At 40.5% G+C, this 23,392-nt stretch overlaps 4 protein-coding genes across 4 annotated transcripts; 1 reads left to right on the top strand and 3 right to left on the bottom strand.

The window, feature by feature from the left end:
• Positions 1 to 1,638: 1,638 nt before the first annotated feature.
• Positions 1,639 to 2,689, bottom strand: LOC126703003 (uncharacterized). The gene is made up of 2 exons (XM_050401889.1): positions 2,454 to 2,689; positions 1,639 to 2,015 (listed from the first exon to the last, which is right to left on the bottom strand). The coding sequence occupies exons 1-2, from the start codon at positions 2,606 to 2,608 to the stop codon at positions 1,784 to 1,786; spliced, it is 387 nt and encodes a 128-aa protein (XP_050257846.1). The 5' UTR covers positions 2,609 to 2,689; the 3' UTR covers positions 1,639 to 1,783.
• Positions 2,690 to 4,368: 1,679 nt separating this feature from the next.
• Positions 4,369 to 7,399, bottom strand: LOC126701657 (60S ribosomal protein L5). Its single transcript, XM_050399952.1, has 9 exons — positions 7,238 to 7,399; positions 6,762 to 6,831; positions 6,560 to 6,651; positions 5,883 to 6,009; positions 5,707 to 5,786; positions 5,471 to 5,587; positions 5,225 to 5,362; positions 4,938 to 5,107; positions 4,369 to 4,685 (listed from the first exon to the last, which is right to left on the bottom strand). Exons 1-9 carry the CDS (start codon positions 7,238 to 7,240, stop codon positions 4,580 to 4,582), a joined length of 903 nt encoding a protein of 300 aa, XP_050255909.1. The 5' UTR covers positions 7,241 to 7,399; the 3' UTR covers positions 4,369 to 4,579.
• Positions 7,400 to 11,088: 3,689 nt separating this feature from the next.
• On the top strand, positions 11,089 to 21,901 carry LOC126703755 (uncharacterized). The gene is made up of 4 exons (XM_050402833.1): positions 11,089 to 12,017; positions 18,508 to 19,271; positions 19,476 to 20,098; positions 21,887 to 21,901. Exons 1-4 carry the CDS (start codon positions 11,089 to 11,091, stop codon positions 21,899 to 21,901), a joined length of 2,331 nt encoding a protein of 776 aa, XP_050258790.1.
• A 168-nt stretch (positions 21,902 to 22,069) lies between these two features.
• LOC126703756 (uncharacterized) lies at positions 22,070 to 22,919 on the bottom strand. Its single transcript, XM_050402834.1, has 2 exons — positions 22,893 to 22,919; positions 22,070 to 22,801 (listed from the first exon to the last, which is right to left on the bottom strand). Exons 1-2 carry the CDS (start codon positions 22,917 to 22,919, stop codon positions 22,070 to 22,072), a joined length of 759 nt encoding a protein of 252 aa, XP_050258791.1.
• Positions 22,920 to 23,392: the final 473 nt, after the last annotated feature.

Genomic DNA, 23,392 nt, shown 5'->3' on the forward strand with positions numbered 1-23,392 from the left:
AATTCATCTTTACAGTACATACTGTATTTTATTCATCCTACTTTAATAATATAATATAATAAATAAATATTAATTTTTTTTATAAGTAATGCATCGGTTTATATGACTTTTTTTAAAGGTTCGGTTTATAAGATATATGAAATAAAATTTATAATATTTTTAACTTTATTCTAAATATATTTTAATTATAAATGTGTTGATTTGAAAATTGAATTATTTAAATATAAGCTATCAAACTATTGATAATATAAATAATTCATTTCTTAATAAAAAGTAGGGTAATTGCACTTTCCTTCAATTTTTTTAGTTATGGAATAATTGTAATGTCCATCTGAATTTCAAAACTAAACAATTTCAAAGCCATACCTACTAATCTTAATAAGTACATATAATCTACTAAATCTGGTGTCATTAGGATTTATATCAAATTTAAATAAAAATCGATTTTTTGGGGGGGAAAAAATACATGACTAAAATTATGGCATCCCAAAGACTGAATTTTTAGTTGCCAATCCTAGTAAGCAAGCTCAGAAAGTTCATTCTCCTTTTCATAATAATAAAATGGTAAACTTCATAACTCTTAACGCTAGTTCCATCCTGTCCAGGCAACAAAAACTGAGGATTGAGAAGAATACCTATAGTTAAGAAGGAAATTCTTTTATCTTGTGTATAAAATATAATTTGCTGGCTATAAATTACAATAAGAAAAGTAGATTCGAATTCTAGACGTCGATGCCTATTGAGCAATAAATCTCTTGACTATGGACATTCTTGTTGGACAATATAAGGACATTATTATCAAGGGTTTCTTTTTCTACTTCTTACTTTTAGTTGGGCTTGGATACTTGAATTTGAATTTGAATTTGAAATGCCTTAATTTCAAATCCATAAATATTTAAATATGTCACTTGGATTTCTAAAATTCTATGGGATTAAAAATTATTTCAAATTCAAGGATTTTAAGGTGAATTGTCAAATCCAAATCTTTGACTCTTTGTAAACTATTCAAATAATGTATTTGGATTTTAATCACTCAAATCCAAATCCAAATCCAAATTCATGTGCCTAAATCCTACCATCCAAACACACCACTACGATCTATAGGTCCAATCTAATTTGCTAGTATCTATCCATTGCTTGGTCCAGACTCGTTCATCAATTTTTAGGGTAATTTCTATTACACACAATGTGTAACACGCACACAAACACAACACACTGTGTATGTAACATTGTAACAACCATTGCCCTTTCTTTTAATTCTCGGGCTATGGGCAATGGTCCATATGAACCAAGCTAATCCCTCCTTTTTTTTCGATAGTGGTAATGGAAAGTGAATCACTTTCTTCATAGTAAAAAAAAAAAAAAAATATTCCTTCTTTTGACATTACTTTTCAGTTTTCATTACCTATTTCTAATTTTTACTATAATCTTGCCACCATGCATTTCTTAGGACAGAAAACTATAAATAAATAAATAATTCATATTTACATAACCCTCAAGTCAAACACACATTTTCTCTACCAAATAGGCTCTAATTATATTTATCCAAAAAAAAAAAAAAAAATTATGCAAGGTACTAATAGCTTTCCCAAAAAGGAAAAATCTGGGAGTTCTGTGGTTTGTACTTTGTACCTCACATAGCAAAATGAATGAGATTCTCTTTAATAATACTTGTTAAATACATTATTCCCTCCTCCCCTCAAAAGAGAATATAACAACTTGTAGATTGTTCTGAAGAAATACATTGAAAATTTTCAAAGTGATACAGCTTAACTAAGCTGAATCACTCAGTTGGTTCCTTAATTGGCTTCCCTCTCTCTCTTAGCTTGGCTGTCTCTTCTTTCATAGCTTCCTTCCTTTTTCTGCTGGCTAGAACTTTTGCCTGGACACCACTCACATTGGGGTCTTTCTTCTCCTCCGGAGGTGGCGGCGGAGCCCTTCTGGCTGCTGCATTTGCACTCTGATCACCAACATTCAAGCTCAACATTGCACCAGCTAAACCCAAGGTCACAGTCCTACAACATGAACGTATCACATATATGTTACATGTATATTATATATATATATATATCTCCTAATTAAAGAGCTACATTTATATGGTATATTGCCTTATATGATTCCATATTTCTTTGTAATAGAAAATTTTGGTTGATTTAAGCTACATTGCCTTTATTTATTTGTAAAACTAGTTTCAATTCATTGTTGCTTTCTCTTTTTCATTTCATAAGCAATTAAGATTATAATTCATGGATTTGACTAATATCAAACACCATGCATTTTAATATGGCAAACTATTTTTGTCAATGTTTAATTCTTGAATTTTGTAAACTCGCCACCAAATAAGTTCCGACCTTGAAAAAAAAAGACTACGTACATAGTCATATGTACATTTTAACATATATACATACACATGTACGGTAAAAATCAAATTTAGTAGAATGAACACCACATACCTTCTATGGACAAGTTTATCATGTAGGTCATCATTGCAACCTTGATGGCAAGCCCAGACTCTTTGGAACCCTAGAGATTGAGAATGAGTCTTCCTCTCTAGTCTTGTTGAGATGGGTGTTGGAGGACATGGTACTGGGGATATTGAATGGCCCATGACTCACCTCTCTGAGTTAAATTCAAAACCAGAAGGCACTATCTTTTCAAGTCAATTGTGCTGATGTGGGAAAAATTCTAGGAAGTAGATAGTGTTTGGAGCTTAAGATGTTAATGAGAATGGAAGTCCATTGGCTGGTAGCAGATAAGGTTCCAAACTTGTGGACCCTTTCATATCTTTTTAGTCTCTCTTTATTTGTATGATCGTTAACCAACCAACCAAATTGACTGCATCATATTGTTTCAAAATGTTTTTTTTTTTTTTTTTCGAGTATTTAACTATTTCTTTGAATATATGTAGACTTCCCGTCCCACACACACTGGGTTAATATATAAATGAATCTCTTAAAGGTAGCTCTAGAATGTTGACAAAAGCTTTTAAACCCATGATCTCAATATTTCAAAATGTTTACTGCTATATGTATTGGTCTTTGGCTCTAGCGGCAGCAATAGAGTTAATCACGTAAAAAAATAAAGTATTTTGGTTATCCTGCAGCCTTGCCATTTGAAAAAGGATTTATTTTTATTACCACAGATAAAATAATTAAGTGTTGTTCTTTTCCGTACAGTTCTGTAATTTGCAAAGTTGACTGTGTACAGGAAACAATACTACAAACACAACACAATTTATAACAAATTTCAAAACTATTCACAAAACATATTCTTATTAGTTCGTTACTTTTACATTAAACCACCCCTAATTAGTTGATAGTAACTTTAAACCACCCCTAATTAGTTGATAGTAACTTTCACATTAAACTATTATTAACTTTCACATCACACCTTTTTTTCTTTTAAACACGTTAAACTATTATTGATATATTTTTTTTTTAAACACATTAAACTATTATTGATATCAGTTTTATCATCCACCACGGTATCACTTTTATATCATCCACCACGGTAGCATTAACAACGTTTCTACGAATATTACTCTCTACTGCTTTCACTTTGCATCGTTACTTTACATAAATCATACAACAGGGTAGCATTAACATTGTCTCTACAAATATTACCCTCTACTGCTTTTACTTTGCACCATTACTTTACATAAGCGTTTTAGGGAAACACTCTTCGTTTTCTTTTTGCTGAATACTGCTTTGCTTCAATCATCTCCATAATCATTCACATTTCGCACAACAAAATTCTGCTTTAGGCCTAATTAAAACGCGCTGAAAATAAAAGAACGAGGGGCCTCACCAAAGCAGGCAATTCAAAGATTGAAAATAAACAGGCCTCACCGATTACCAATTAACAAACACTAAACTTTAGTTAATACTGAAATGTTGTCAGAAATTAAGCAACAAATAGCAAATGTCTTAAAAACTAATTTGAAAAGAAACTCTCATTTTACATGTGCCCTTATTTCGTTCAAATTGGATAAATATTATTACTGTTTGATAAAAAAAAAACTTATTTTTCATACACAATTTTAAATCACAAAATTTAAAATTTTAACATTTGGTCCTTTCAAAAAAAAAAATTAACATTTGGTTACTTCCATTGCATTTTATCTTCTTAAAATTTTGTAAGAATAAAGAACATAAAAACATTCAATCCGAAAGTTAGATTTTCAAATTTTATGCTCAATATAAAGATATTCGTCGAGTTTGAAAGATTTTTTTCCCAACTAGTTTAAGGAGACACTTTGTTCCTAACCAATTATTTGCAAAGGCATCCCTATAGCACTCAATTCAAGGGAAAAGAGAAGAAACTAGGATTAACAACGCAGGAAATTCATAATATGAAAGATAAGCAGTATTAAATAGTATGACAAAGTCAAAACTTTGATATAATTGATGCAAAACTAACATTCATATCTAGTTAAACATCTAGATGATGAAAGACAACCTGCAAAAATGACAAATTTAACAAAAAGAAAAACACAGCTAGGTTCTCAGTTTCGTTGACAAAAAAACAAAATGTATCATGGATAATCAACAAATATAAAGCACTGAATCCAACACTACTTTCACTCATCATCCTCATCATCATCATCAGCTACGGAGTTAAAAGCATTCAATCTCTCAATCAATTTGGCCTTCCTTTCCTCGTATGAGAGCTTCTTCAAGTTGAACCTGTTAAGGAACACATAGGAATTGTCAAAACTTATCTCTGATTAAGACACCACACAAAAATAATAAGAAATCATTTTTCCTGGTATTGATCAAGATGGGGCTTAACAAAACATATTCAATTAAAATAGAAAATATTTAAAGGTATTCATTTGAGATTGATCAGAAGAGTACAATAAACTTGTTACATAATATATGAATATAAACACAGTAACACAACAAAAACATCACAAATAAATTAACAATTATCCTCACCTCTTGTGTTCCTTTGGAGGCTGTTTCTCAGACTTCTTAGGTGTGGGATCTGCACGGATGGCAGCATGAACCTTCTTGTACATCTCTTCAATGCTATCAGCCTCAACTCCCTTCTTGATGTATTCACTGAAGTGAGATTGGTATTTCTCAGGTTCATCTTCCATCAAAGTCTGGAACAAATTTAACATAACAATAAAAATTTAAATCATATTACAATATATTATAAGAAAGGCAATGAACAAAACAATTGAACAAGCTATGAGAGATCACAAAATCTGAATTCATACCCTCATATATCCAGCAACATGGCCCCCAAAGATGTATTTGCGGTGAACTTCAGCATCAAGATGCTTACCATCACCCTTTCCAAAACCAGCAAACCTCTTCTCACTGTGGGGGATATCCAGACCACCATCAAGAGCACCCTGTAATCATTTAGGATTAACCAGATCATGCAACAATAAATAAGTCATTATGACATATAGTAAACAAAGGGGGTTACAAAAATACAAAGCTCTGATTTAAAGATATACCTTGAGGGCACCAAAAACACGGTTTCCAGTTGTTGTCTTGATAAGACCAACATCTAGGAGAGCACGGAATGGCCTCCTGGTGTCTGCGGGCTCAACTGAGTAATCCTCCCCAGTAGCCTAAAGGAAAACAAATATGGACACATACTTACATAAAGGCTATCGGAACAAAGCAGTGAAAAGGATAACACTTAATATGTAAGACAGGAGCAGAAAATGATACGCATATGTGAGAGTACCTCCACATTGCCTTCGTATTCAACATCCATCTCAAGTGTTTTCAAGACACGGCGAGCCAACAGGAGTCCAGTACAGTAAGCTGAATGCATTACCACAGTTACAACTCAAATTAACACACGCAAGAAAAGTTGAAAAGAAAAAAGAAAGAGCTTTCAAAGAGCCATGACTGAATTACCAGCAGCATAGTTTGTAAGGCCAACTTCAAGTCCATATCGTGGCAGCTCATGGGAGTAAGCTGCAGCAAGAACCAAATCACCAGCAATGCTAGCAGAGATGATTTGTGCAGTTATATCTTTGTTGGTCTAATACCAAGGTTAAGATTCAACCATACAACAGATACAAACATAATCCCCAGATACAATACAAGAAAACCCCTTTCAAATGTAACTCAACAAGAAAATACATATTAGCCAGGATTATAAACATACCAACGCTAAGAATATACAACAGAAAAAGACGACATAATCCCATAACATTAAACATAAAATACAGAAAACCCCCTATCAAATGTAACTCAAAAAGAAAAACACATCAACCAGTATTACCAACAATCAAATACTAATAACCAACAAACCCTAGTATAAATGCTCTAAACATTGACAAAAATCGCAAACCAATTAATTTATCATACCAACTGTTATGATCATGGGTGTGTTTCAACAATGAATTCACCATAGAATAAGTGACCCATAATTGCAATTATTATTATTTTTAATTCAGGTCTTATAAAAAGAAGACAACTAAAAAAACACAAGCTTCAACAAAATGTAAACCAAACAAAAATCAACAAATCAAGAAAAAAAAACAGACATAACAATAAAATTATAAATATTTAACTATTTAAAAGGATACAAAACGAACAACAAAACGATACTTCGGGGTGTTGTACTTGTTCTTGTCCTGGTTAATCAACCGAGTCCTGGCACGGTAGTCGGTCTTACCCTCTGTAAAACATTCAAAGACTCATACTTTCAGATTGAAACATTACACAGTACCCCAAAAGAGAATGAACTCTGAATCATCAAACCCAATACAATACAATAAATTACAATACCTCTTCTTCTCTTGAACTTAACCTGAAACCTCTTGAAGTAGGCCTTGGTTTTCTGAGCTTTCACAAAAGCCTAAAATGAACAAACAAAATTTCAAAAACACCCATTTAGAAATAACCCCATATTCCGAGAAAGCAAGCAAAACCCATATCAGAAAACAGCAGATCATATTGTAGAGCCTAAGATTCCCGACCATTTTCCCAGCAACCAAAAAAAACCCATATCATAAATTGTACTATCAAACTAACCCCAACATTCATAGAATGAAAAGAAAAACCAAAGACAACATGGAACTAAACCCTTTTACAAAACCCATATCAGAAAAACAGGGGATTCGATCATAGAGTGTAAGATTCTAGAACATTTTCCCAGCTACCAAACAAAACCTATATCACAAGTTGTACTAACAAACCAACATAACATGAACAAACATATAAACTATATGAATGATAACCCTTTTACAGTTTGAGAAACTCACCATTGCTGGATCTGAGACTCAGAGGAAGAGAACGAGAGACAGCGAGAGTGAGATAAACGGCTCTGCGTTTGTGAGAGACGGAGTGTTATAAAAGAGCGAGAAATATAAACCCTAGAGAGAGTTTGGATCAACGGATGAGATTAATTTGGATGGAACTAACGGTGGAGATTTGTTTCGCGCTAGGGTTTTGTGGTTTTAATGGACGCGGTGGCATTTTGGTCATTTTGAAAGAGTGGAGTGGAAGGGGTTTTGTGATTTGCAGTGGTCGAGCTCACGTGACTTTGAGGAAATGAATACTATTTTTTTTAATTTAATTAAACAATTTCAGAAATTAAAGAAATATTTTAACATTACTACTAAATTTGAATAATATGATAGATGGTAAATGTAGGGGTAAAATTCCCAAGTCAACAATGGGCCTTGGGCCCCGTACGGAGTCCAGTCATAACCAAGGGGGAAAAAGGGGACCAAAATACTTCCAACCCAACCCTGTTGAGCCCAACTTACTTAAAAGACGTCCGAGGAGGAATGTCTCCTCGGACGTACCAAATACAGGTTCAATGTGCGCCCTATCCATAGTGAAGAATCATCCCAAACAAATGAGGGTAATAGGATGAGCCTCACAAAGCAGGAAGAATGAAGAAAATGTAAGACGTTAAGGGGAAAACCACAACTGCCACATTAAATGCAAGGGAACTACTTTTCCAGCCGCATTAATGTGGAGAAGACAGGCGAACAGTGTTACATTGGCCAATGCAACTCACAGAAAGATAGAGTGGATGTCCGATAGGACAAGTATTCAAGTGAAGGTCCAAATGGTTAACAAATGTAAGGCTCTTATTAATTTAAGGAAGTTATATAAGAGAAGGAAATCCCCATGAAGTGGGGATCGGAGAAAAGAGGGAAGAAAAAGGAGATAGAGGAAGAGAGGAATGCTATAGTCTTTAATCAGAACCAGAGGTGCACCCATACGTCTCCTCGGACCGAGTATCCTGTGGACATAAAGAAGATATTCTTACGTTCAAACTGCTGCATGGCATACCATTAATTAATGTTCACTTCGTCAAGCCCTAGTTCTATAACCCGCTTTCTACAAATTCATTGTCTAGGGTTCTTTGGGCCAGAATCACTCACTTGCTGGGCCTAAACCCCAAAAATCAACCCTACAATTGGCACCGTCTGTGGGGAGAACTTGTGTCTCGACAAGTGAGACTGTTAAGAAATGGAAGGATCAGGTCCGCGCCAAACCGGACACGCAGAATCTCCAACAAGAGAAAGACCAAGACAAGCAGCGAGAGGGCAGTGTGAACACCTCCCACACGAGTAAGAGTCGCTCGAAAAGGAAAGGTCATGCATCCCCTAAGCGAAATGATCGAAAGGCTTTACAACAAGAAATTGACGACTTGAAGGAGAAGCTGCGCCGAGCGCAGCGAAAACGTCCTCCACCCGGCTCGAACACTAGCAGTGATGAGGATAATGAATACAGGCGGAGATCAAGAACCCTTCCAAGCAAAACTTTTTCCTATGAGGAAGAGCGATCTTGCAAACGTGGCCGCAAAAGCCCATCTTACCAAGGCCTGGCCAACGATGCCATGAGCAAGGCCCTAGATCGCATCTTCCAATCGCCTTTCACGCGTAGAATAGAGGGGGCTGAGCTTCCTCGGCGTTTCCATCAACCAACATTTGCCATATACAATGGTCGGACTGACCCAGTAGAGCATGTAAGCCAATTTAACCAGAGGATGACTGTCCATTCCAAAGACGAGGCGTTGATGTTTAAGGTGTTTCCGTCTAACCTGGAACCTATGGCGATGAGATGGTTTGATGGCCTTAAGCCAAATTTCATAAATTCCTTTAAGCAACTGACACAGGCTTTTGGTTCTCACTTCATTACAAGCAGCAGAGTCCCTCAGCCCCTAGATTCCCTCCTATCCTTGTCCATGCGAGAAGGAGAAACACTGAAGGCCTATTCAGACAGGTACTAGGAAATGTATAATGAGATCGAGGGAAATTACGACGATGTCGCCATTAGTACATTCAAGAGGGGTCTGCCGACGGAGCATGTCTTAAGGAAATCACTGATTGGGAAACCGGTCACTAGCGTGTGCCAACTCATGGATAGGATCGACAAGTACAAAAGGGTCGAGGAGGACCAGCAGATGGGGAAGAGTAAAGCGAAGGTTGTCCCTCAAGAGAGGAGGGACTTCAGGTCGGACCGCTTTAACAGTAATAACAGACCGAGAAGAGACTACGCGGAACAGTCCGGATCCACTAGGGCACAGGCAGTCCATGCTGTATTCCGAGAACCATTACACAAGATCCTAGAGAAGGTGAAGTGCGAACCATTCTTTCAATGTCCGAGCAGGATGGCAGGTGACCCCTCAAAACGTAACCAAAATCTGTATTACTCGTACCACCAAGAGCCGAGTCACCTCACCGATGATTGTAGGAATCTGAAAAACCACTTGGACTGGCTAGTCTGAAAGGGGAAGTTGAGACATCTAGTACATCACCCTGTGGGATGGCAGGAACAATCAAACATTGAAACCAGGCAAAGCGCATTGAGGCCGCCCATTGGCACAATAAATGTCATCCTCGCCGCACCTAGAAGGACCGGATCTAATCCTCTCAGAGTAATGTCAGTGGACAGGCTCCCACCTGAAGCCGATGGCGGGGAACCTAAAAGGGCCAGAGCGAATCCCACGCCCTTAATTGGATTCTCGGATGAGGACAAACTGGGAACCCTTCAACCCCACGACGACGCCCTAGTCGTCACGCTCAGAATTGGGGGTTATGACGTGAAGAGGGTGTTAGTTGACCAAGGCAGCGCCGTGGAAGTAATGTATCCCGACTTGTATAAAGGATTGAACCTGAAGCCAGAGGACCTGTCGGCATACGACTCCCCTTTGGTCAGTTTTGAAGGAAAAACAGTCACCCTGAAAGGCATGATCAGGCTGCTTGTACAAACAGACTCAGACGTGGTGGAAGTGAACTTCATTGTGGTAGATGCGTACTCCCCCTACACAGCTATCGTGGCCCGACCATGGCTTCATGCACTAGGGGCTGTGCCATCAACCTTACACCAAAAAGTGAAGTATCCGTTAGGGGGTTAAGTCAAAGAAATAATAGGGAACCAAGCGATGGCCAGGCAATGCATGGTGTCTGCAATCTCACGACGACCAAATAGTGAACCTTCCACCTCAGCCGAGAACGGCTTATAGCAATTAATGACCCCGATCCTAGCTCTGGATGATGAAGGACCAGCCATGGAGGTGAGCTGTGAGGATCTAGAGAAAGTACTCGTCGGATCAGACCCCGAGAGGTTTTTTCAGGTCGGCTCAGAATTACCGCCCCCAAAGAAGTCAACACTAATTGATTTTCTCAGACAGAATGTGGACGTATTCGCCTGGGACACCTACGAGGCCCCTAGGGTTGACCCAGATTTCATCTGTCATCATCTTAACGTTAACCCGGCTGTAACACCTAAGAAACAGCCTCCTCGGTGACTGTCGAAAGAACATACAGACGCTGTGAGAGAGGAGGTTGCAAAATTGAAGAAAGCGGGGGCTATCAAAGAGGTATTCTACCCCGAATGGTTAGCTAACACAGTCGTGGTAAAAAAGAAGAACGGGAAATGGCGGGTCTGCGTAGATTTCATGGACCTAAACAAGGCCTGCCCGAAGGATCCCTTCCCCATGCCACGGATAGACCGATTGGTAAATTCGACCGTCGGACACCCCTGAATGAGTTTTTTGGACGCCTTCCAGGGCTATTATCAGATACCCCTAGCCGCTGAGGACCAAGAAAAAACTGCTTTTGTCACCCCCGTTGGAAATTATCATTATAAGGTGATGCCCTTTGGCTTAAAGAATGCCAGGTCGACCTACCAAAGGATGATAACCAAGATGTTTGAACAGCAGATAGGAAAGAGCATAGAAGTTTATATAGATGACATGGTGGTGGTAAAAAGCAAATTGGTGGCCGACCACGTTAGAGACCTCGGCGACATCTTTCGAATTCTGAGAAAGTACAAGCTGCGACTTAACGCGTCCAAGTGTTCATTTGGGGTGGGATCCGGGAAATTCTTAGGTTACATGGTGACCCACCGAGGCATCGAAGTTAACCCTGACCAAATTAGAGCTATACACAGCCTACAGCCACCTCGAAATCCCAAAGAGGTCCAAAAGCTCACCGGCATGATCGCCACTTTAAACCGTTTCATTTCCCGCTCAGCGGACAAATACAGACCTTTCTTCCTCCTATTAAACAAGTGGAAGGGCTTCGAGTGGACCGAGGAGTGTGCTTTAGCTTTCCAACAGCTTAAGGAGTACCTCGCCCGACCACCAATTATGTCCAGTCCTGAGGCCGACGAGGTGCTATTCGCCTACATTGCTGTGGCCTCTCATGCAGTGAGCTTAGTGCTAATCCGAGAAGACAATGGCACGCAACGGCCCGTCTACTACGTAAGCAAATCGCTGCACGAAGCAGAAACACGTTACCTCCCCCTCAAAAAGGTCGTTTTGGCAATCGTACAAGCCACGCGAAAGCTTCCCCATTATTTCCAAGCACACATTGTAGTTGTGCTAACCCAGCTTTCGCTGAGATCCGTTCTTCGAAGTGTCAACTACACCGGCAGAATTGCAAAATGGGGGACGATTCTGGGCGCCTTCGACATTAGATATATGCCCCACACTGCTGTGAAGGGTCAGGTCCTCGCAGATCTTGTAGCCGAATTTGCGGAGCCCACACTAGAAGGAGAACGAAATGAAAGTTCAAAAACGTGTATAAAAACACTTTTGAACGTTTAGACCCCCAAAAACCAACTTAACCAACCCTAGCAATATGTCAAACAACTAGTGTGCGGAAACTTAACATATGCTATAATATGGAATTGATTAAACAACTATCTAAGCCACAACAAAATAAACCACAGCAGATAATGTAAAGGCAGAGATAGAGAGGAAGGAAGATGCAAACACAGAGATAACACCAGATATGTTATCGAAGAGGAAACCGAAGACCTCGGCGAAAAACCTCTCCGCCGCCCTCCAAGCGGTAATCAATCCACTAGAAAATACAGTTGGGATACAAGGACAGCAATAGACCCTCCAAGCCTAATCTACCCAATGCACCTAAGCCCTCCAAGCTTCTTGCTCCAACGAGGTTGCGCCGAACCTTTTTCTTTTCTAGCTTTTCGGATTCCGCTACTACACCGTAGCATCAACCAATGAATATTGGCTCCTTCCTAACTGCTTCCCAGAACTCCAAACGACTGTCTCACAGAGATGATAATGGTGAGAACCAGGTTTGGTATAAAGCCTCTCAAGGATTTGACAATGGAGAGGAAGAGAGTGAGGGATTTTGATGAGACTCTAAGGTAGAGATTGTGGGTGAAACAATCTGGTTTTTCTTTAGGGTTTCTCTCTCAAAATTCTCTCTGGAAGCTCTCTTTCAATCGTGGGTTAAAAGGGTATTTATACTGAAGTGGAGTGGTATGCGAAACGTCAGGTTTTTCCAAAACAGGGGTGGCTCGCGGCTTGACTAAGTCGCGAGTTCCAGTCGCGAGTTAACCGTATGGCCAGTTGTCCTGTTTTGTCCTGTAGTGCTCCAGCTAGCATGACTGTTCATCTTCCAGCTAGCATGACTGTTCATCTTCCAGCATGCTTGGCACGTGTGCAGATTCTGGCGGGTTGAAGCCGCGAGTCCAGCCGCGAGTCCCAGCCGCGACACTCTGTTTTCTTGCACACTCTTGAGCAATCTTCACACTATCTCACTCACTATCCTTACAACAATCCCACCTAAATACAGGGTTACTAAATGCTGAATTACAAGCAAATTTGGCACGGAATAAAGCCAATTAGATGGTTGAATAAATTCAACCTTACAATCTCCCCCTTTGGCTATTCCGTGACAAAACCCTAAAACAGACTCTAGACTTAACATGTGAGTTGGGAACAGTTGATCAAAACTCACTCACACCTAATTCTAGAAGCTGTGAAGCACTTGAATCATATGAACATAAACTCCTGAAACACAACAATACACCATGATCATTGTAAGCAGAAAATTATTAATGCATATGAAACAGGCAAAAAGAGATCAAGCATAAGATGGAGTTAATGAACAAACCATGGCTTGATCAACCAAGTGAACACCACAAAGTAGTGCTCACAGTGTTCATTCACACTTGGAATGAACACAAAGACATACAAGTTAACAAGCACAAGGCAAGACACTTGTATGCTCAACACTCAACCAATGCATAGCACACATGGCATATGCATCTAGGAACAATCCTACAAGGGCACAAGAGTGACAGTACATAAACCACAATGCAGAACATTTAGATTTAAAGTACTGATTTCAAACATAGCATAAAGGCTGCACTTAAGCATGGTACATACCACAAGGCCTACAAACTATGCATAAAGCAATAACCCTAAAAGCTTACATAAGCATATGGGTACAAACACATTATATTGAATAAAAATTTAAACAATATAAACTAAAAGTGCATAAAGTTTCTCCCCTTCAAAGTGATTAAAGTTTCTCCCCTTCAAAGTGATGAGAAGCTGTGATGCACTTGGAACATATTTATGCTTGTACCCTGAAACACTTGCACAAACCACATTAGACCCTCAAGGTAAAGCAAGTAATAAATGACAAGTATAGAAATGACTACAATGATCACATAGCAAAGCAAATGATCATCTGAACATGCATTCAATGAAGTATAATAACATAGGGATATATGCATGTCCAAAGCACAAACATGATGCAATGAGAACACCAAAGCATAACACAAAGCACCATAAAGCCAACAAGAAAACAAACAGAACAAGGTTTTTTAGTTAACACAATATCTTCTCCCCCTTGGTATATGCATCTCCCCTATGGAATATCTCTCCCCCCACAAATGTGCATGAGAAAAAGAATTTCTCCCCCTAAGGATGTGCACAAGAGTCATATAGAAAAGACAAAATACTCCAAAACATTCTCTAGAGTATACTCTCCCCCTTTTTGTCAGGAATAGACAAAGGGTCAAGAAGAAACGAGGGCAAGAGATGAAGGTATGAACAATGCTAATGATGCATGAGGGGTGCAAGATGAATGAGAAAATGAAGCTCAAACCTAAGACAAAGTAACATGCTACAAAGCATAAGGTAGACATGACAAGCTAGGATGAAACAGCAAGGTCAAGACCAATGCATGACAAGGATAGCAAAGGTGTGTGCAAGAGGTGGCTAAGTGCAATGCATGAAAAATGCACATGTGGGGTAAAGTGTGTTAAAATACACAACCAAAGAACCAAACATGTTCCTAATGAGGAAACATGAGAAACCCCAAATTTTGGTACTCATCAGAGTCCAAACAAGCGAGAAAATGTCTAAGAGGCATTTTATCAAACACCTAGCATGCACACTATAAACAAAAATGTGAAACAATGCATGAACATCATGAAAACCACCCTTAATACATGTTCTTACTGCCACAAGGGGCCAACATCCAATGCATATCAACAAAAGAAACCAATCCCATGAAGAAAATTGACAAAAAATAAGTTTTCCCAACCCCTATGATGAAAATCCCAACCAAGAGCACAAAACTCTCCAAAACATAATCTAAGGATCAAAATCAATGAAAAGAGTTTATAATTACCTTAGAGATGTTAATGGATTGAAAAACCATTCAAATTGGTTGGGTTTTGATGTAAAAATATTGAAAGAGGGGTTTTAGAGAGGATGGGAGAGGTTTAAAACAAGTTTCCCACGAAAAAGCTCTTTAAAAAGCTGATTCTGGGCGACTCGCGACTGGCGAGTCGCGAGCCAAGTCGCGAGTGAGCCGCGAAACCTCTCTGTCTGAACTCGCGGCTTAGACTCGCGGCTTGCAAGCCGCCAAACCGACCAGCCAAAACTGGCAGCTTGCTGGCAGCTCACGCGACCAGCCAAAATGAGTGGCCAAAAAATCTGACACTAGTTTTTCAAACCAGAACATGTTTAAACATTGAAAAACAAAGTAAGCACTAAACATAAACACAAAAAGTGATAAAAATCACTTCCAAAAACATATAAAATGATCAAAAATATTTTTGGATTGAACCATATATGATAGAGCACACACACATCACATTTAGACAAGTACAATCTAACAAATGAATGAGACATTCATTGAACATTAGGCATGTGTGTTGTGTGTGTGTATCAAATGTGGAATAGTCCTTAGTCTAGAGTGAAGCTTCAATGATCAATTCAATCAAGTCATACACAACTAGTGCTAAGTCAAGTGGTCTATCTCAATTATAGAAATGAACATATATGACCTCCCACAAGAAAATTATTACACAAGATTGAAGCTTTTCATTTGGCTTCTTACAATTTCTATCATTTGATCATTTTGAATCAATACAACTCATTTTGAGCAATACATCTCATTTTTGAGATTGATGCCTGAAATTTTTGATATTTCAATTTGAAGAACAAGCCTTTGGCTTTTTGGGCATCATACATTTTCATATAAGTCGCTTTCCCTTTTTCCTAGTCGAATACTAGTATGTGCGACGGCTTTTGCAGCTCATTATCTCTTTTCATTTTGAGATTTACATTTATTGAGCTCTTTAAGCAATAAAGATAAAAGAGTGGGAAGAGATATAAGCACAAGTCTACGCATGTATTAAAACCAACATGACTATTGACAAATCATTCATGACAAGCTTGAAGATTGATTTACAACAATCACACAAAGATGTCAAGATTTTTCCCACAAAGATATAAGTGCAAAAATAACAAGCTAAGCTCGAAAATGCACAAAGCCATTTGTACAAAGGTACAAGGCCAAACTCACATGTGATATGTGCTCAAACATATACGATCAAACTTTTTGAATTTTTTACTTTTTATGTGGTTTTGGATTTTTACTCACACAAAAATAGAAACATAAAAGTAAGATAAAAAATGAAACAATGCATACAAATAAATGCAAGATGCACAAAATGCATGAAGATATGACATTTAATGCATGAAGGGTCCTACAAAGATCGAAAGAATTAGATCAAGGACCAAAAGAGTAAAAGCTCAACCATAGGAACCCTTCCTCATCCAAACAGAACGATTGTTTGGAATGAGTGTCTCAAGAGAAGCGAGACGAGGGTTGGAAGAATGAGAACCGGAGATGCACATAGTCAAGGAGTTAAGAGCATTAAACATTTTCTTTAACAACATGCTATTTTCACTCAAATCCAGTTTACTCTTTTTAGCACAACTTCCAAAATGCTCAAGTTTCTCTTTTCTTTTGATTCTCTTAAGAGCTTGAAACTTAGAGCAATGAGGTCTTAGATGACCAAAGGCACCACAATGGTGACAAACAATGTGTTTAGGTCCACTAGGCTTTTTGGGAATGGATCTAGCAACATGGTTTTGTTCCCTCTTCAACTTATGACATTGAGGTCTTATATGACCAATCACACCACAATGGTGGCAAGTTGGAACAAACTTAGATCCATCCAAAGCCTTAGGTTGAGACCTAAACGAAGGTTTTGACTTAACAGCCTTTCTCTCCACCTTTTGATTTCTTTTATGTGGAGGAATGTACACCGATTTGTCCTTTAAGGTAGAACACACACTAGGCACAAAATCGGGTACCACAACATGATTGCAACAAATATTATCATCCTTTTTAACAATAGGCTCAGCAATCAAACACTTGGCATGCATCTTAAGAGATTCATTTTCACATTTAAGATCATCAACAAGTTTGTTAGACAAAACAAGTTTAGCATCCAAGTCCATATTCAAACATTCAAACTCTTTCAGCTTTTCAAGAGAAATTTCAGCAAGTTTTTTATATTTCTCAACCAATTTGTTGGATTCATTGAGCTTAGCAATCAAATCATCCTTTTCACAAAATAACTTGCTCAAATTCTTTTGAAACTTCTTAGCATTTTTCTTGAAGATTTTGTCAACAACACCCATAGATTCAAATAACATGTCATCACACTTATGAGGATTAACACTCATAGAGGCATTCTCACAAACACGTGGCATGTTACATTCATCACCAACTAAATCATGCAAAGAGTCATACAAAGCACAATCCATGGCAAATAAACACAAGGGGTCAAGGATCACACTTAGGTATTTAAACCACAACAAGTGTACCCGCTCTGATACCAAATGAAAGTTCAAAAACGTGTATAAAAACACTTTTGAACGTTTAGACCCCCAAAAACCAACTTAACCAACCCTAGCAATATGTCAAACAACTAGTGTGCGGAAACTTAACATATGCTATAATATGGAATTGATTAAACAACTATCTAAGCCACAACAAAATAAACCACAGCAGATAATGTAAAGGCAGAGATAGAGAGGAAGGAAGATGCAAACACAGAGATAACACCAGATATGTTATCGAAGAGGAAACCGAAGACCTCGGCGAAAAACCTCTCCGCCGCCCTCCAAGCGGTAATCAATCCACTAGAAAATACAGTTGGGATACAAGGACAACAATAGACCCTCCAAGCCTAATCTACCCAATGCACCTAAGCCCTCCAAGCTTCTTGCTCCAACGAGGTTGCGCCGAACCTTTTTCTTTTCTAGCTTTTCGGATTCCGCTACTACACCGTAGCATCAACCAATGAATATTGGCTCCTTCCTAACTGCTTCCCAGAACTCCAAACGACTGTCTCACAGAGATGATAATGGTGAGAACCAGGTTTGGTATAAAGCCTCTCAAGGATTTGACAATGGAGAGGAAGAGAGTGAGGGATTTTGATGAGACTCTAAGGTAGAGATTGTGGGTGAAACAATCTGGTTTTTCTTTAGGGTTTCTCTCTCAAAATTCTCTCTGGAAGCTCTCTTTCAATCGTGGGTTAAAAGGGTATTTATACTGAAGTGGAGTGGTATGCGAAACGTCAGGTTTTTCCAAAACAGGGGTGGCTCGCGGCTTGACTAAGTCGCGAGTTCCAGTCGCGAGTTAACCGTATGGCCAGTTGTCCTGTTTTGTCCTGTAGTGCTCCAGCTAGCATGACTGTTCATCTTCCAGCATGCTTGGCACGTGTGCAGATTCTGGCGGGTTGAAGCCGCGAGTCCAGCCGCGAGTCCCAGCCGCGACACTCTGTTTTCTTGCACACTCTTGAGCAATCTTCACACTATCTCACTCACTACCCTTACAACAATCCCACCTAAATACAGGGTTACTAAATGCTGAATTACAAGCAAATTTGGCACGGAATAAAGCCAATTAGATGGTTGAATAAATTCAACCTTACAAAGGTCACCAAGCCCTAACGGGAAACTGATCGGTACAATCTCTCAGCATGAACCGAATTGGTGGAAAGCACACATCGATGGCACAGCCAACCAGAGGGGCTTAGGCGTGGGGCTCGTTCTGGTCTCCCCCGAAGGGATCACCATCGAAAAGTCGTTGAGACTTGGTTTCTCGGCCACGAATAACGAAGCGGAGTATGAGGCACTGTTGGAAAGAATGTCAATGATACAGAAGCTAGGTGGAAAATTCGCAAACATGTTCTCGGATTCAAGACTTGTCGTGGGACAAGTAAATGGGGAGTTGGAGGCGAAGGATGAAAGAATGCAAGAGTACTTAGTCCAAGTTAAACGCTTGCAGACCCATTTTCGTCACTTCAATCTGTCGCATGTGTCAAGAAGCGGGAACACCCATGCTGATTCTCTTGCAACACTAGCCACCTCCTCGGCTCAGCCACTTCCCCGGGTTATTCTCGTAGAAGATCTCTACCGCCCAACGACGACGAGGGCCAACAAAATACGGGTCCACAACGTCAGGGCTGGGCCTAGTTGGATGGACCCTCTAGTGCTGTTCTTAAAGCACGATACTTTACCGGACGATAAGAACGAGGCCAATAAGATTAGAAGGAAGGCCTCTCGATTCTGGTTGTCCGAGGACTCCAAACTGTACAGGCGCTCATTCTCAGGGCTATACTTGCTGTGTGTGCACCCAGAGGCCACTGAACTCATCCTGGAGGAATTACACGAAGGAATTTGTGGAAGTCACACGGGGGGTAGGTCCCAATCCCATAGGGCTATAACGCACTGGTGGCCGAGCATGCAGAAAGAGGCGCAAGAATATGTGAAGAAGTGCGACCAGTGTCTAAGGTTCGCTCCGAATATACACCAGCTTGGCGGAAACCTTAACCCGCTGTCCAGCCCTTGGCCATTCGCACAGTGGGGCCTAGACATCCTAGGACCATTCCCCAAAGCGGCAGGGAACAAGAGATTTATTCTCGTCGGCACAGATTATTTCACGAAATGGGTTGAAGCTGAGGCGCTGGCAAATATTAGGGACGTTGATGCCAAGAAATTTATTTGGAAAAATATCGTCACTAGATTCGGGATCCCTCACACACTGATCTCGGACAATGGCCTCCAGTTTGACAGTAAAGCTTTCAGAAGGTACTGTAGTGAGTTGGGAATTACCAACAGATACTCCACATCAGCTTACCCGCAGGGTAATGGGCAGGCGGAGGTCATCAACAAAACTATAGTGAATGGGATGAAAAAAAGGTTAGACAACGTGAAAGGGAGGTGGGTTGAAGAGTTGGCCCATGTCTTGTGGACATACCACACCACACCTCGCAGGTCCACAGGGGAAACCCCATTTTCAATGACCTATGGAGTCGAGACTATCATTCCACTGGAGGTAAATTTCCCAACACAAAGGACCACTGCATTCTGCCCCAGTGCCAACAACGGACTTCTGGAAAAAAGCTTGGACCTCATTGAGGAAAGAAGGGAAAGTACAATGGTCCAGCTTGCCCACTATCAGCAAAAACTCAAGCAAGGTTACGATGCCAAGGTGAAGCTGAGGCCCTTGGCGCCTGGGGATCTGGTACTGAGGAAGGTCCTTGGCACTGCGAGAAACCCTGCGTGGGGGAAACTCAGACCAAATTGGAAAGGCCCATATGGTATCACCTCTATAGCCGGCATAGGAGCCTACTTTTTGGAAGACTTGGATGAACATGTAGTGCCACGCCCTTGGAATGTAAATAACCTGAAAAGGTACTGTTATTAATGAAAGACATAATTCTTGGCGCCACATTACTGTACAATTACTTGGACTAAGTGTTAAACAAAACTCAAGTCTTGCCTGGCTCCTCAGACCACAGACTTGGGGGAAATTAACCTCGAAGCTATTTTTCACAAAGTGTTAAACAGAACCCAAGTACTGCCTGGCTCCTCGGAACACAGGCTTGGGGGAAATTAACTATTCTATCATTTTTGCTAAGTGTTAAACAGAACCCAAGTACTGCCTGACTCCTCGGACCACAGGCTTGGGGGAAATTAACAAATTTGTTCATTTTCGCTAAGTGTTAAATAGAACCCAAGTACTGCCTGACTCCTCGGACCACAGACTTGGGGGAAATTAACCTCGAAGCCATTTTTCACCAAGTGTTAAACAGAACCCAAGTACTGCCTGGCTCCTCGAACCACAAGCTTGGGGGAAATTAACTATTCTATCATTTTCGCTAAGTGTTAAACAGAACCCAAGTACTGCCTGGCTCCTCAGACCATAAGCTTGAGGGAAATTAACAAATTTGTTTATTTTCGCTAAGTGTTAAACAGAACTCAAGTACTGCCTGGCTCCTCAGACCACAGACTTGGGGGAAATTAACCTTGAAGCCATTTTTCACCAAGTGTTAAACAGAACCCAAGTACTGTCTGGCTCTTCGAACCACAAGCTTGGGGGAAATTAACTATTCTATCATTTTCGCTAAGTGTTAAACAGAACCCAAGTACTGCCTGGCTCCTCAGACCACAGACTTGGGGAAAATTAACCTCAAAGCCATTTTTCACTTGTTTATTTTCGCTAAGTGTTAAACAGAACTCAAGTACTGCCTGGCTCCTCAGACCACAGACTTGGGGGAAATTAACCTTGAAGCCATTTTTCACCAAGTGTTAAACAGAACCCAAGTACTGTCTGGCTCTTCGAACCACAAGCTTGGGGGAAATTAACTATTCTATCATTTTCGCTAAGTGTTAAACAGAACCCAAGTACTGCCTGGCTCCTCAGACCACAGACTTGGGGAAAATTAACCTCAAAGCCATTTTTCACCAAGTGTTAAACAGAACCCAAGTACTGCCTGACTCCTCGGACTACAGGCTTGGGGGAAATTAACAATTCATTCATTTTCGCTAAGTGTTAAATAGAACCCAAGTACTACCTGGCTCCTCGGACCACAGACTTGGGGGAAATTAACCTCGAAGCCATTTTTCACCAAGTGTTAAACAGAACCCAAGTACTACCTGGCTCCTCAGACCACAGGTTTGGGGGAAATTAACTATTCTATTAGCTTCGCTAAGTGTTAAACAGAACCCAAGTACTGCCTGGCTCCTCAGACTACAGGCTTGGAGGAAATTAACCTTGAAGCCATTTTCATTAAGTGTTAAATAGAACTCAAGTACTGCCTGACTCCTTGGACTACAAGCTTGGGGGAAATTAACAATTCGTTCATTTTCGCTAAGTATTAGATAGAATCCAAGTCCTGCCTGGTCCCTCAGAACATAGGCTTTAAGGAAGTTAACCTGGAAGCAGTTTTACCTAATCATTGACTATCATTTTTTACTCATTAGTTATCATTTTTTACACACTCACTCATTCATGCTTGGTTCTTAACAGTTAGTGGCAGAATAGATATTCACTTATGATGAAAGCAGAAAAGGTATCAGTGCAACAAAATTTGAAAGAAAATGACACCATTCATTGAAATCCAAACGCGTTCTTTCACATACATTAACGATACCAAATGTAAAGATTAAAGAAAACAGCTACAGATAAAGTCCTACACTACTTTCCTAAATCCTAACCCTGAGTAGGCTCAGGTTGAACATCTCCTGCCTGAGGTCTCGTAACAGCCTCCTTGGCTTGCGCGACAACATCCCTGATTGAGAGACTATCCTCAGGAGATTTATCCTTCGCGGCCAGCTGTGTCCCCTCAGCTTCGGGCATCTGGGAGTCCGAGGTTGTGTCCTTCGTAGGAAGAGGGTCCTCAGGAGCAGCCGAATTCGGAATCTCCCGAATATCTTTCGGAAAAAAGATATTCTCAGCTTTCAGAAGATCAGAGTCCGCTGGAACTGCCGCTCGATCCAAGGCTACACCCCAAGACATGGTGATGTAATCCCTACATACGGCGGCCACCTCCTCGGTCAGCCTAACCTCTATGTCCCTGACTCTGCGGTCATATGAGGTCTCCACTGCTTTCTCGGCCGCCTCCCTGGCCACGCGGGCCTCCTCCTTGACCTTTGCAAGCTCGGCCCTGAGATCTGAGATCGCCTGCTTCTTTGTCGCGAGTTTTTCCTCGGACTGGCGGAGCTGTTGGCGCAAATCCTCAGCCTGCTTTGTGGCGTTTTTAAGGCCGGCCTCCGCGCTCGCGCGACCCTTCTGTGCCTCTTTCACTTCACTGCTTAGGCGATCCTTTTCCTGTCTGAGGGTATCGGTAGCCTTCTCGGCAGCAAGGCGGGACTGAGCCTCATTGTGCAAGTCCTCGTGAGCCTTCTTGGCCCATTCCTTAGCAACAAAGATTTGTTGGGTGACCTGCGCTAGAAAAGTAGAGGCCTAATTAAAAGAAAATGACGAATAAATAAATACGTAATGAGAGGACTAGATAGGAGAAGTCTTCACTTACCATAACCATGTCCCTCTTCAGCGACATGAAAAGGTCTGGTTACCGAGTAGCTCGGAGACCCTCCATATCGCGAGGCAAAAGGAAGGGCTGTTGCAGGGCCTCGGCTAGAAATGACGCCTGCCCTCGTTGGGACTCCCATAGAGTCGCGTCCCAGGAAATCGGGGCGTCGTCTAACTCGAGCCGCGGCGACCATGTCCACTGTTCCCTCCGAATAGCCGCCTCGTCTCGGCTATCAACGAACCTGGTCCTCTTCTCCTTAGGCTCTTTAGGCTCTTTGCCTTTCTTCTGGTACTTGGTCTTTTCATGGCCAACCTCACCCTTCTCCAGTTCTTCCACAGGCCTTTTTTGCCTCAAATTAGGCATAAGCTGTAGTGCCGCATCCGATGAGGGAGGAAGAGGAGGAGGAGTCTTGGAGGTAGGCTTTTCCTTTGGGGCATCTTTGGAGGTTGCCCCTTGTTTCTGTTGGAAAGAAGGCCCCTGAGACCAGACCTTGGTTTCAG

The sequence above is a fragment of the Quercus robur genome, chromosome 10 (genome assembly GCF_932294415.1).
Source record: "Quercus robur chromosome 10, dhQueRobu3.1, whole genome shotgun sequence".
Taxonomy (NCBI): Eukaryota; Viridiplantae; Streptophyta; class Magnoliopsida; order Fagales; family Fagaceae; genus Quercus; species Quercus robur.

Bases quoted from the DNA above. Each gene is read 5' to 3' on its own strand.
- LOC126703003 (XM_050401889.1), bottom strand. From the start codon at position 2,608: ATGGGCCATTCAATATCCCCAGTACCATGTCCTCCAACACCCATCTCA. The intron at 2,016-2,453 runs GTATGTGGTGTT...TTCATGTTGTAG, and splicing joins GATAAACTTGTCCATAGAAG to GACTGTGACCTTGGGTTTAG.
- LOC126701657 (XM_050399952.1), bottom strand. The intron at 5,787-5,882 runs GTAATTCAGTCA...TAATGCATTCAG, and splicing joins CCTTACAAACTATGCTGCTG to CTTACTGTACTGGACTCCTG. The intron at 4,686-4,937 runs GTGAGGATAATT...GTTCCTTAACAG, and splicing joins CCTCCAAAGGAACACAAGAG to GTTCAACTTGAAGAAGCTCT.
- LOC126703755 (XM_050402833.1), top strand. From the start codon at position 11,089: ATGCCCTTTGGCTTAAAGAATGCCAGGTCGACCTACCAAAGGATGATA. The intron at 12,018-18,507 runs GTGTATAAAAAC...AACCTTACAAAG, and splicing joins CGAAATGAAAGTTCAAAAAC to GTCACCAAGCCCTAACGGGA. The intron at 19,272-19,475 runs GTAGGTCCCAAT...CCAAAGCGGCAG, and splicing joins TTGTGGAAGTCACACGGGGG to GGAACAAGAGATTTATTCTC.
- LOC126703756 (XM_050402834.1), bottom strand. From the start codon at position 22,919: ATGTCGCTGAAGAGGGACATGGTTATG. The intron at 22,802-22,892 runs GTAAGTGAAGAC...TTTCTAGCGCAG, and splicing joins TGAAGAGGGACATGGTTATG to GTCACCCAACAAATCTTTGT.